The sequence below is a fragment of the Odontesthes bonariensis genome, chromosome 3, assembly GCF_027942865.1.
Source record: "Odontesthes bonariensis isolate fOdoBon6 chromosome 3, fOdoBon6.hap1, whole genome shotgun sequence".
In the NCBI taxonomy this organism is placed as follows: Eukaryota; Metazoa; Chordata; class Actinopteri; order Atheriniformes; family Atherinopsidae; genus Odontesthes; species Odontesthes bonariensis.
The window spans coordinates 3,448,038-3,461,467 of record NC_134508.1 but is presented as its reverse complement, the minus strand read 5'-3'; the positions used below and the strand labels follow the sequence as shown (position 1 = coordinate 3,461,467).

At 43.7% G+C, this 13,430-nt stretch overlaps 1 protein-coding gene across 2 annotated transcripts in view; it reads left to right on the top strand.

Moving 5' to 3' along the window:
* Nucleotides 1–13,430, top strand: part of grm7 (glutamate metabotropic receptor 7) — a 344,389-nt gene that overhangs the window by 125,462 nt on the left and 205,497 nt on the right. For both annotated transcript variants that reach the window (XM_075460109.1, XM_075460110.1), the window contains exon 3: nt 11,983–12,118. In XM_075460109.1, the coding sequence (XP_075316224.1) occupies nt 11,983–12,118 (136 nt within the window). The remainder of the gene's footprint in view (nt 1–11,982; nt 12,119–13,430) is intronic.

The following is a 13,430-nucleotide window of genomic DNA, read 5'->3' as shown; positions in this document are numbered from 1 at the left end:
GATGAAGCCGGAGCAGAGAAACGCCGTCCCTGAAACTGCGACAGTCAAAGTCTGCAGCCCTCGCTCTCTGATAATGGAGAAACGGGCATCATGCATATTTCAGCATGTTTGATCAAATAAGTTCTAAATGGTTTGCTTTGACAGCGGAGGAGTGAGAAAGCAGTCGAGGCGCTTTCATCACCATCATCAGCGGCGCCCGGTGTCAGCACGATATCAAAGTGCTGCTTTCATATTCACACAGAGGGGCAGAGGACACAGCGAGCTGAGCTCGTTAGAGACGGAGCGGCGGCGCTGGTCAGCTGCAGGTCACATGGTCACATGCTGCAGGTCACATGGTCACATGCTGCAGGTCACATGGTCACATGCTGCTCTTCAGCTTTACTGTCGGAGACAAAACGATCAGGAGACGGAGAATGTTCTTTTCTGGTATCGTCTCTTTGTTGCTGTTCTGCATGATGGTTGAGATGGTGAACACCAGGGAGTTTTATTTATAAAGCACCAAATCACAACACTGTCATCTCAACGAACTTCAAAGAAACAGCCTGGTTTATGCAGAACTATGGGATGTTTCAGGGTCCCCTGAGCCATCCCTAAATATCAGCTTCATCAGAAAGGAAACTTTTAAGATCTTAAAGGTAGAGAGGGGCCTGATAACTGAAGGCTCTGCCTCCCAAACTGGCAGCTGCTCCCACAGAGAGGAGCCTGATAACTGAAGGCTCTGCCTCCCAAACTGGCAGCTGGTTCCACAGAGAGGGGCCTGATAACTGAAGGCTCTGCCTCCCAAACTGGCAGCTGGTTCCACAGAGAGGGGCCTGATAACTGAAGGCTCTGCCTCCCAAACTGGCAGCTGGTTACACAGAGAGGGGCCTGATAACTGAAGGCTCTGCCTCCCAAACTGGCAGCTGGTTCCACAGAGAGGGGCCTGATGACTGAAGACTCTGCCTCCCAAACTGGCAGCTGGTTCCACAGAGAGGGGCCTGATAACTGAAGGCTCTGCCTCCCAAACTGGCAGCTGGTTCCACAGAGAGGAGCCTGATAACTGAAGGCTCTGCCTCCCAAACTGGCATCTGGTTCCACAAAGAGGGGCCTGATAACTGAAGGCTCTGCCTCCCAAACTGGCAGCTGGTTCCTCAGAGAGGGGCCTGATAACTGAAGGCTCTGCCTCCCAAACTGGCATCTGGTTCCACAGAGAGGGGCCTGATAACTGAAGGCTCTGCCTCCCAAACTGGCAGCTGGTCCCACAGAGAGGGGCCTGATAACTGAAGGCTCTATCTCCCAAACTGGCAGCTGGTTCCACAGAGAGGAGCCTGATAACTGAAGGCTCTATCTCCCAAACTGGCAGCTGGTTCCACAGAGAGGAGCCTGATAACTGAAGGCTCTGCCTCCCAAACTGGCAGCTGGTTCCACAGAGAGGGGCCTGATAACTGAAGGCTCTGCCTCCCAAACTGGCAGCTGGTTCCACAGAGAGGGGCCTGAAAACTGAAGGCTCTGCCTCCCAAACTGGCAGCTGGTTCCACAGAGAGGAGCCTGATAACTGAAGGCTCTGCCTCCCAAACTGGCAGCTGGTTCCACAGAGAGGGGCCTGATAACTGAAGGCTCTGCCTCCCAAACTGGCAGCTGGTTCCACAGAGAGGGGCCTGATAACTGAAGGCTCTGCCTCCCAAACTGGCAGCTCGTTCCACAGAGAGGGGCCTGATAACTGAAGCCTCTGTTGGGAGAACATCCAACTGTGAGATCTTGAAGATGTGATGGAGCTCGGTCATTAAACTGTTAGTTGGGTAAAACTTGAGTTTTGTCTGAATTTATAAGCAGAAAGTTCATCCAGGTCTTTATGTCTTTAAGACATGTTTTGAAAACAGGAAGTGAACCTACCCTCGTTGTAGCTAGCTTGAAACTGCCGTTTTGACAGGAAATGACGATCGGCGACGTCACGTTACGTTGCATCTTGGGTAGTTTGAGTATGAGTAGTAACCTCATGATGCATACCCAACATTTAGGAGAATCTAGTATGCATCCGGGAACTTCTCGCTTACTCAAACTCGCATACTAACTCAGAAAGTTAGTATGAGTAGTAGGAGAAGTATGCGGTTTCGAACACAGCCACAGTCTTTCCTGATTCCTAATGGTTTCCATCCGTTCCCCCTGTGTTCATATAGTCTGCGTCTCCCTTTGTCTTGAGTCAGTGTGTCTCCTTGTCTCGATAAATATCCTGCTTATCTCACGTTTTGCGAGTTCTTTAGCCTCATTGCGAGTGATTTGGATTTGTCATAGTTTAGTTTCTAAGTCTAAGTTAGTTTCATAGCCGTTTATGTTGCCTCCCTAGGAGAGATTTTTGTTTTGGAATTATAATAACCGGGAACTTCTCGCTTACTCAAACTCGCATACTATCTCAGAAAGTTAGTAGGAGTAGTAGGAAAAGTATGCGGTTTGGAACACAGCCTTTGTCTTATTCAAAGTTTCCTCATAAAACTGTCAGCCAGCAGTGCAGGTTTTTAGCTAAGTCCGTCTCTATAAATGGGAGATGCTAAATGTTAAAATACTGCCTTCCAATACTTATTACCGTATAACCGGAGTCATGCACCACGATGACACCTGCATCCTCTCAATTGTTCGGGGAACGATGCGGTTAGGATAACAGAATCCAGCTGATTTTCAGCAGGAATGCAGTTAGGCTCCTCGTTCTCTGGTTGAACTGAAAGGGAAAGTAAACGGCAGGAAAATCCCAAAGAGGATTCTTTTCCTTACTCGTCTTTAATAACAGCCGGGGGGAATTAAACCTCTGTCGCAGCCTCGGCCTTTTATTGATCCATTTATCGATTTTTCTCAGTAAATGCAGGAAGAATTCCAGCAAGTTAAATCAGGAAATTAAGAAGCAACTCTTTTATTTATATTCTTTTTCATTACCTCAGGGTTTTTTTTGCCAGTTTTCATCCGTCTCTTTGGTTTTTAATGGCGTGTAGGTGCTCTGCACAGTTCTGTCTGAGCTCAGTTTGTTTGGGATGAAGAAGCAGTGTGAAAGTGCAGGATAGTTTGAGGTTCGAGCGGTTCCTCCTGGGACCAGAACCACCTGTTGAGATCCAGTTTCCTGCTTTGTTTTTCTCCCTGAGGTTCCGCTCGTTTATCAGAACAAACGGCTTCTAACGAGACATTTTAATTAGACGCCACCTGCTGTTTCTGTTTACGAACCTGACATGAGAGCAGGTCCACCTCCGGGGGGCCGAAGGCTCCGGGCTTCTTCTAATGTCAGGATATACGCCACCAGAACACCGACCTTTACTGTCAGCCAGGAACCAGATGCTCGGCTCAGATTTTTAGGCTTTTTGGACTAAACTGTGTTTGTTTTCCTGCGTTCAGTCGACTCAGCAAACAGGTGAAAACGTAATGAATGCAAAGAGGAAACTGAGAGTGTTCGATAAGAGGAGTCAGCAGGGGCCCCTCAGGTCCTGAAAAAGGAAACTAAGGTTTCTGAGGTGACAAAAAACCATTAAAGTCATTAACTCATAACCAACTCTATAATAGCCTGAAAACAGCTGTTCCAGATGCTTTTTAATTAACTAGTTTAATACAGCTTAACCTAAAAAGTTGTATTTATTCAGTGAAATAAGGTGAATTATATTCAGATTCTGAGCTTAAAAGTTAAAATATGAAAATCATGAATGTGAAATTCAATCGACAAATATGGATATTCTATTTATTCTATAATAAACATTAAAATGGATCAAAATGTAGAATAATTGATAACAAACTAAAATGTATGTAAATGTATTTAGATATAAATTTTCAAAAGTGATTAAAATGTCATATTAAAGCGAAAATGTCCGAATAACGTTGCTGTTGCTTGTTTTTAAATTAATTTAAACTATTTTATTTGTTTCTCTTTATATTCTTTTATGTATTTTAATGCTTCTTCCACTCCCTGCTGCAATGCTTTTATTTTATGTGAAGCACTTTGAATTGTTTTGCACATGAAATGTGCTACAAATAAATTTGATTTGATTTGATAACGTCTTAAAAAGATTTAAACTTTAAAAGAAACTGACTAACGGACCGAAACGCTCCTGCAGCTGCCATCTTTCCTCGCCGCGTCCTGATCAGCAGATGATGAGCGGCGCTCAGCTCGCCTCCTTTTCAAACACTCGGCCTTGGCGGCGGCGGCCATGTTTCACACCGCGACCTTGTGAGCCGCCATAACTCGCAGGCTGGCTGCTTGGAGCGGAATGAGGTCATAACTCAGGGCAGTCATTGGCTGACGTGCACGCACACACACACACACACACACACACACGCACACGCACACGCACACACACACACACACACACACACACACGTGCACATCCACACACACACACACACACGCACACACACGCACACACACACAGCTGAGATGGAGAATGATCACCTGGATCAATATTTAGTTATTGGTAACTCATATAAATTCAGGCTCTGAGTCGTTAGTGGGAGTGGGCGGGGCCACAGAGTGGGAGTGGGCGGGGCCACAGAGTGGGAGTGGGCGGGGCCACAGAGGAGTTTTCAATTCTATTAATTTTTATTTATATAGCGCCAAATACAAGAAATGTCATCTCACGGCACTTAGATAATAAAGTCCAATTCAAGCCAATTGGAATTCAATTAATTGTAATCATAATTATTCATAAAATAATCCAATTAATTCTTATAGAGCCAATTCAAAAACAATTTCCTAGCTAAGGAAACCAACAGATTGCACTGAAACTTTTTTTTTGTTGTTGTTGGTGCGAGTGGGCGGGGCCACAGAGGAGTCGTTAGCGGGAGTGGGCGGGGCCACAGAGGAGTCGTTAGCGGGAGTGGGCGGGGCCACAGAGGGGTCGTTAGCGGGAGTGGGCGGGGCCACAGAGGAGCTGACAGCTCGACTTTACTCTCGTGTTTATTTCCACCTGTTCAGCTGCTTTTGACTGGAGAGTTCATGTCTGAGTCTGTGTTTGGTTTCATTGTGTCGGCCTCCTGATCAACACTCACTCGTGTCGTGCTTTTCTACTCCAGCTCCTCTCAGAGGGCTTTTACACTCTCTGCAGGCAAAGTGGGGTTCACTTCAACATGTGGAAGCTTTGAACTCTTCCAATCCGCCCGTTCTTCACCGACTCTCCTCTGAACCTTTGAGCCCCTCCTGGACCAACCTGAAGCGTTCCAGTTCAGTTCAGCTTTGGAACCTTTTGAAAGCCGTAAATCTCTCTCCTGTGTAATCTGAGTTTGTTTCAGTCTGTAACTCACAGGATGTTGGAGGGAATCCAGATATCCTGTTAATCCAACTAAAACTGGACTAAAATACACCTGAGTGCCAAATTTATCGCATAAATTAGGGCTGGGCAACGATTAAAATGTTTAATCTAATTAATCGCATGATTTCCCTGAATAATCACGATTAATCGCATTTGTACGCAGAATCCAAAAACGAATCCAAAAGTAGTGTATAGCTTTTAGCATTTAGCTTTATTTTAAATGTGCTGCCATATGAATGAAAGTGCCATAACATTTGTTGTGCAAACACACTTTTAACATCAGCATCTTTCTGTAGTTTTTATGTAGAAGCCTCGCTCCACTGTCTGTTTCCTTGAATGACTTGCTGCTATCAGTTGTGTGTTTTGCCTTTAAGTGATATTTTAGACTGGAACTACTACGCTGAGAAGACAATTCAACTTGGCAGAGTTTACAGATGACTTTGGTTCTGTCGACTCCGCCGTCTGGAAGAACTTTAAAATGAAAATGGCCGAGTAAAAGTTCCGTACCCTTCTCCATGTTTGGTGGATCCGCCGATTACTTTCTTTTCCTGTTCCACAGCAGACAGCAACAGACTTTTACAAAATAAAAGCCTGTGAGCAACAGACTTTTACAAAATAAAAGCCTGAGAGCAGCAGACTTTTACAATATGGTGAGGTCACAGTTTTGGTGCTGATCTGGAACCAGGTCTCCTGCAAACTAGAATAACTGGTTTCAGATTGGGATCTGTGTCTGAATCAGAACTGGATCCGTCTTTCTCCGATTCTGTTTAAGGACGTCTTCTGATCCATGAGTGGATGTAAAAGGTCTTCGGTGTGCTCAGTCAGCCTGAGTTTAAACGCTCAGCACAGCCTCTGATCACTCTGATGGATCCCTCGTGCTTCAGAGGACAGATTACGGCCCGATCGATACGTCAGTGTGTCGCTGACAAACTCGTCTGGTACTTGAAGGAAAACTGTGTTGGCTGCAGTCGTTAGTAAGGTGATCTATCTGGAGGAGCTACAGCCTCTGTGGTCAAAGCTGCCTCATCTGGAGAGAAACTGATGCTGATGCACAGAGCAGAGCTTCTGAGGACAGAAACTGAGGCTGATGCACAGAGCAGAGCCTCTGAGGAGAGAAACTGATGCTGATGCACGGAGCAGAGCTTCTGAGGGGAGGACGCTGCCCTCCGTCAGGAAGTGGACATCATCCTGGAACACATCAGCCTCAGCAGCTTCATTTAGTCTCTCATTTATGTTTCCATCTGTTGGAAAACTGCAAAAGTTGTGCTGCCTGTTCTTCCTGCTGGTCTCTGCTGGTTTTCTGTGAAATCAACCTTTAAAACATGTGAATCAGTGAGTTAAAAAAATCCACGAATGTTTGAGGAAGTCACAGATGGAACAGAAAAAGCTTTGTTGTCATTGAACAGAAGTTCGATGGAATCAAGATGCATCCAAATATGTACAATAAAATAATAATAAATAATGTAAAAATGTAACTGTATACAAATATAAAAGGTCTGAAGGGCAGTTTAACAGATTATTGAACCTTTGGTGGCAGATTATTGTACCTTTGGTGGCAGATTATTGTACCTTTGGTGGCAGATTATTGTACCTTTGGTGGCAGATTATTGAACCTTTGGTGGCAGATTATTGAACCTTTGGTGGCAGATTATTGTACCTTTGGTGGCAGATTATTGAACCTTTGGTGGCAGATTATTGAACCTTTGGTGGCAGATTATTGAACCTTTGGTGGCAGATTATTGCACCTTTGGTGGCAGATTATTGCACCTTTGGTGGCAGATTATTTCACCTTTGGTGGCAGATTATTTCACCTTTGGTGGCAGATTATTGCACCTTTGGTGGCAGATTATTGCACCTTTGATGGCAGATTATTTCACCTTTGGTGGCAGATTATTGCACCTTTGGTGGCAGATTATTGCACCTTTGATGGCAGATTATTTCACCTTTGGTGGCAGATTATTGCACCTTTGGTGGCAGATTATTGAACTTTTGGTGGCAGATTATTGAATTTTTGGTGGCAGATTATTGCACCTTTGGTGGCAGATTATTGCACCTTTGATGGCAGATTATTTCACCTTTGGTGGCAGATTATTGCACCTTTGATGGCAGATTATTTCACCTTTGGTGGCAGATTATTGCACCTTTGGTGGCAGATTATTGAACTTTTGGTGGCAGATTATTGCACCTTTGGTGGCAGATTATTGCACCTTTGGTGGCAGATTATTGCACCTTTGGTGGCAGATTATTGCACCTTTGGTGGCAGATTATTGCACCTTTGGTGGCAGATTATTGCACCTTTGGTGGCAGATTATTGCACCTTTGATGGCAGATTATTTCACCTTTGGTGGCAGATTATTGCACCTTTGATGGCAGATTATTTCACCTTTGGTGGCAGATTATTGCACCTTTGGTGGCAGATTATTGAACTTTTGGTGGCAGATTATTGAATTTTTGGTGGCAGATTATTGCACCTTTGATGGCAGATTATTTCACCTTTGGTGGCAGATTATTGCACCTTTGGTGGCAGATTATTGCACCTTTGGTGGCAGATTATTGCACCTTTGGTGGCAGATTATTGCACTTTTGGTGGCAGATTATTGCACCTTTGGTGGCAGATTATTGCACCTTTGGTGGCAGATTATTGCACCTTTGGTGGCAGATTATTTCACCTTTGGTGGCAGATTATTGCACCTTTGGTGGCAGATTATTGCACCTTTGGTGGCAGATTATTGCACTTTTGGTGGCAGATTATTGCACCTTTGGTGGCAGATTATTGCACCTTTGGTGGCAGATTATTGCACCTTTGGTGGCAGATTATTTCACCTTTGGTGGCAGATTATTGCACCTTTGGTGGCAGATTATTGCACCTTTGGTGGCAGATTATTGCACCTTTGGTGGCAGATTATTTCACCTTTGGTGGCAGATTATTTCACCTTTGGTGGCAGATTATTGCACCTTTGGTGGCAGATTATTGCACCTTTGGTGGCAGATTATTTCACCTTTGGTGGCAGATTATTTCACCTTTGGTGGCAGATTATTGCACCTTTGGTGGCAGATTATTGCACCTTTGGTGGCAGATTATTGCACCTTTGGTGGCAGATTATTGCACCTTTGGTGGCAGATTATTGCACCTTTGGTGGCAGATTATTTCACCTTTGGTGGCAGATTATTTCACCTTTGGTGGCAGATTATTTCACCTTTGGTGGCAGATTATTGCACCTTTGGTGGCAGATTATTGCACCTTTGGTGGCAGATTATTTCACCTTTGGTGGCAGATTATTGCACCTTTGGTGGCAGATTATTGAACCTTTGGTGGCAGATTATTGAACCTTTGGTGGCAGATTATTGAACCTTTGGTGGCAGATTATTGCACCTTTGGTGGCAGATTATTGAACCTTTGGTGGCAGATTATTGCACCTTTGGTGGCAGATTATTGCACCTTTGGTGGCAGATTATTGCACCTTTGGTGGCAGATTATTGCACCTTTGGTGGCAGATTATTGCACCTCGGTTCATGCTAGAAATAAACCCATTTCTCTTTCATTTTCTATGCAGAATTAATGCTTTTGCACTATTGCTTTCCACATAATTTAAAGAAGTCTTTATTGCCACAATAGAAAGAGCCGAGTCAGGGTCGATGATGCAGGTTCTTAACAGGGAAACGGAGATTAGAACTCGCTCTGAAAATAATGATATATAAACCAGGCCGGTATCAGGACAGATATTTCAGAATTACTCTCATTTTTTAGTATTTCCCCTGGCTTCATTTCATCTCAGGGGTTAAAGCAGCTAAGACTTTAGATTTTATTCGTATATAGTTTAAAGAACTAAAGTGGGTCCCCTGGTGCTGTACGGTGGCTGTTAGTGATGACATGGTTATCCACTAAGAAGAGAGGATAATAAATCACTCAAAAACCTCTGAAAAATGTGTCCCCCTCACCTCTGAGGTGATGGTTACGGCCCTGGAATATCCCCTCACAGCTCAACCAGAACACGAGCGAAAGGCCACGAATTTGGTTTCAAATGATAAAGTTTTTTTCCAATAAATTAGAATACTTTCACCCTCGAGCTTTTTCTCCGTTGTGGTCGTAGCAGAACGCCAGAACCAAGCAGCTCGAAGTGTGAGTGAGTCTGCCATCAGTTTTAAATCGAATTAACCCTGAAACTCCTTCCCACCGTCCCACTGTGTGAAAGTAATTTAGGCCCGATGCAGTAAATTTCTCCACATCCAGAATGCTGTAAATATGATTTCCGTGCCGTCGGCCGCTGCATACCCCATGTTTAATTCATCAGTCGACCAGATCAGCTCGGCTCATTTCTGATGCAGAGCGCTGCAGCTGAATCTCAGATGAGGAGACGCTGGGACGTCAGGGAGGCCCGAACCCATGAGCAACGCACATTTAAAGCAGCTTTAACTAGGGCTGGGCAACGATTAAAATGTTTAATCTAATTAATCACATGAGTTCCCTGATTAATCACGATTAATCGCATTTGTCAGATTCATTCCCAGAGAAAACAAAAAGGTGAATTAAAAGGTTTTCCCTCTGCTGGTCTGATTCATCTGAGACGTCATCCTGCCGTCCAGCCTCCATCGGACCTCACTGAGGAACTCTTTCCATCCAAAAACTCATCTTCAGACACCCTGAGACACTGAAAAGTTTGGTTTTAAATCGCGTTTCTGCACTGAAACAGCTCCTCTGAGAGTTTTTACCTGTTGACTCTGAACTCCTCTGTGGGGGACACCAGGGGTCCGTTTTGGGCCCACTGTTATTTTCACTGAACATGTAGCCTTTGGCATCTGTTTTCAGGAGACATAACACCTTCTTTCATGGTTTTACCGATGATATCCAGGTCTGTTCGTGCATTAAACATGAACCTTTACCTGTGATCTTAAAACCTGGATGAAGCTCAACTCTCTGAATCGTAAATAAATTCAAACTAAATCCATTTAGTCTGGAAACACGGATGGAAGCTGCAGTTCTGCTGCTGCTCTCGGTCCTTTAGCTCCTTATCGGGTGGGATTTTTGAGGGTTTTTTAACCCGTTAAAGTCTGCCCTTCGTTTCCTTGGAGCATTAAATAATGACATTCAATGCTTTTTCCACACACTTTACGGTAAAAGTATGAAATTTAAAGTAGGGCTGGGCAACGATTAAAATGTTTAATCTAATTAATCGCATGATTTCCCTGATTAATCACGATTAATCGCATTTGTACGCAGAATCCAAAATTGAATCCAAAAGTAGTGTATAGCTTTTAGCATTTAGTTTTATTTTAAATGTGCTGCCATATGAATGAAAGTGCCATAACATTTGTTGTGCAAACACACTTTTAACATCAGCATCTTTCTGTAGTTTTTATGTAGAAGCCTCGCTCCACTGTCTGTTTCCTTGAATGACTTGCTGCTATCAGTTGTGTGTTTTGCCTTTAAGTGATATTTTAGACTGGAACTACTACGCTGAGAAGACAATTCAACTTGGCATAGTCGGCTGACTTCATAACTGCCTGTTGGAGTTCAGGTCTGAGTCCATAATAACGCCCATATTTCTGGCCTGTTTGTGCTTTTTAACGTCACAGACTGAAGCTGAGCTCAGATTCTTCTTCTTTGGCTCCAAAGACGGTGATCTCTGTTTGTCTTTGTTTAACTGAAGGAAACTCTGGATCATCCAGTTGTTTATTTGTTCAAGACTATTCATAAATGTTTGAAAGGGATTAAAGTCCCCGGGCATTTATGTTAACCACACTCTTGCCTGTGGCGCATTGAGCCCATTGCAAGGGACCGCAATGTGTTACCGCCTAAACTCAGGTGGTCCAAACCGACCTTTTCTTTGGGCTTCTGGGCCACGGCTGCACTTCCCAGTGCTGTAACTGAGCCCCGAATGCCAGAAGGAGCCCAGATTAGGCCCAAATGTGTCTGTTAAAACATTCATATCAGATTTCAGAAGTCTCTGATCAGATATCTGAATTATCTTCTTCCCAGAGGAGTTTGTTGTCATCACCATCGACTTGATTTTAGTGTTTTAATGAACTCAATTTCAGTCATTCATAAATTTTTCCTCATCTGTTTTTTATATAAACTTCAGATTTATTGGGTGGTTTTGGTCTGCACGAAGCAAACGTTCTGGTTTTAAAACAGCAAACAAGTTATCACCTGAAGATAACCAGGGTTAGGGGGATGAAACTGTGTTTGTTCAGTTCTTAAACTCGCTGCAGGTAAAGAAGTTTAACTGTGAAAGGAGACAAAGAATAATCAGTCAGATGATCAACATGCAAAACATTTAAAGTGTTTAAATCTTATGTTTAAGAATGAAATGAAGCAGAAATGGGGAGGAACCTGTGAAAGATGCTTGTTCTTCTTTGTTTTTAAGAATAAAAAAATGCTTAAAATGGAGAGAGATGTGGTGTCAGAGTGGATATTATGAGCTGTTTCTTCAGGCTGTGGCCCCCGTTTTTCTGCTTTATTGAGATTTCAGAAGTCAGTATGTTGATTATTATTAGTTTTTTCTGAGGTTGGTGAAATGTCAGAGAGCAGAGACAGAGGAGCGTCTTCCTCCTTTCTGACTCTTACAACAAACTCTGGGCTGAACCTTTAAAAGACGCTCCTGAAAGGTTAAAGTCATTTCCAGTCGAGCCGATAAATGACTCATTTTAAACTAAATGACTCTTTTTAAACCTCCCGCAGCAGACTGACTGTACATGAACCTTTTCTTTTTATTTTCTGTCCCCTCAGGTGGAATCTGCATTGCTCAGTCCCTGAAGATCCCTCACGACCACAAACCCTCCGACTTTGATAAAATCATCCGTCTGCTGCTGGACACTCGCTACGCCAGGGCGGTCGTCCTGTTCGCCTCCGATGAAGACATCAGGTAGTAAAAGCACACCATTAAAACGCAGTCTGAAGGAATCTGTGGGCGAGTGGAGGGGAAAGATGTCTGGATGGGTCAGAGGAGGCTAACTTAGAGGAGGCTAACTTAGAGGAGTTTAACTTAGAGGAGGTTAACTTAGAGGAGGTTAACTTAGAGGAGGCTAACTTAGAGGAGGTTAACTTAGAGGAGGTTAACTTAGAGGAGGTTAACTTAGAGGAGGTTAACTTAGAGGAGGCTAACTTAGAGGAGGCTAACTTAGAGGAGGTTAACTTAGAGGAGTTTAACTTAGAGGAGGTTAACTTAGAGGAGGTTAACTTAGAGGAGGTTAACTTAGAGGAGGTTAACTTAGAGGAGGCTAACTTAGAGGAGGCTAACTTAGAGGAGGCTAACTTAGAGGAGGCTAACTTAGAGGAGGCTAACTTAGAGGAGGCTAACTTAGAGGTTAACTTAGAGGAGGCTAACTTAGAGGTTAACTTCGAGGAGGCTAACTTAGAGGTTAACTTAGAGGTTAACTTAGAGGAGGTTAACTTAGAGGAGGCTAACTTAGAGGAGGTTAACTTAGAGGAGGCTAACTTAGAGGTTAACTTAGAGGAGGCTAACTTAGAGGTTAACTTAGAGGTTAACTTAGAGGTTAACTTAGAGGTTAACTTAGAGGTTAACTTAGAGGAGGTTAACTTAGAGGAGGCTAACTTAGAGGTTAACTTAGAGGAGGTTAACTTAGAGGAGGTTAACTTAGAGGAGGCTAACTTAGAGGAGGTTAACTTAGAGGTTAACTTAGAGGAGGTTAACTTAGAGGAGGCTAACTTAGAGGAGGTTAACTTAGAGGTTAACTTAGAGGAGGTTAACTTAGAGGAGGTTAACTTAGAGGAGGCTAACTTAGAGGAGGCTAACTTAGAGGAGGTTAACTTAGAGGAGGTTAACTTAGAGGAGGCTAACTTAGAGGAGGCTAACTTAGAGGAGGTTAACTTAGAGGAGGCTAACTTAGAGGAGGTTAACTTAGAGGAGGTTAACTTAGAGGAGGCTAACTTAGAGGAGGTTAACTTAGAGGAGGTTAACTTAGAGGAGGTTAACTTAGAGGAGGCTAACTTAGAGGAGGCTAACTTAGAGGTTAACTTAGAGGAGGCTAACTTGGAGGAGGTTAACTTAGAGGAGGTTAACTTAGAGGAGGCTAACTTAGAGGAGGTTAACTTAGAGGAGGTTAACTAAGAGGAGGCTAACTTAGAGGAGGCTAACTTAGAGGAGGCTAACTTAGAGGAGGTTAACTTAGAGGTTAACTTAGAGGTTAACTTAGAGGAGGTTAACTTAGAGGAGG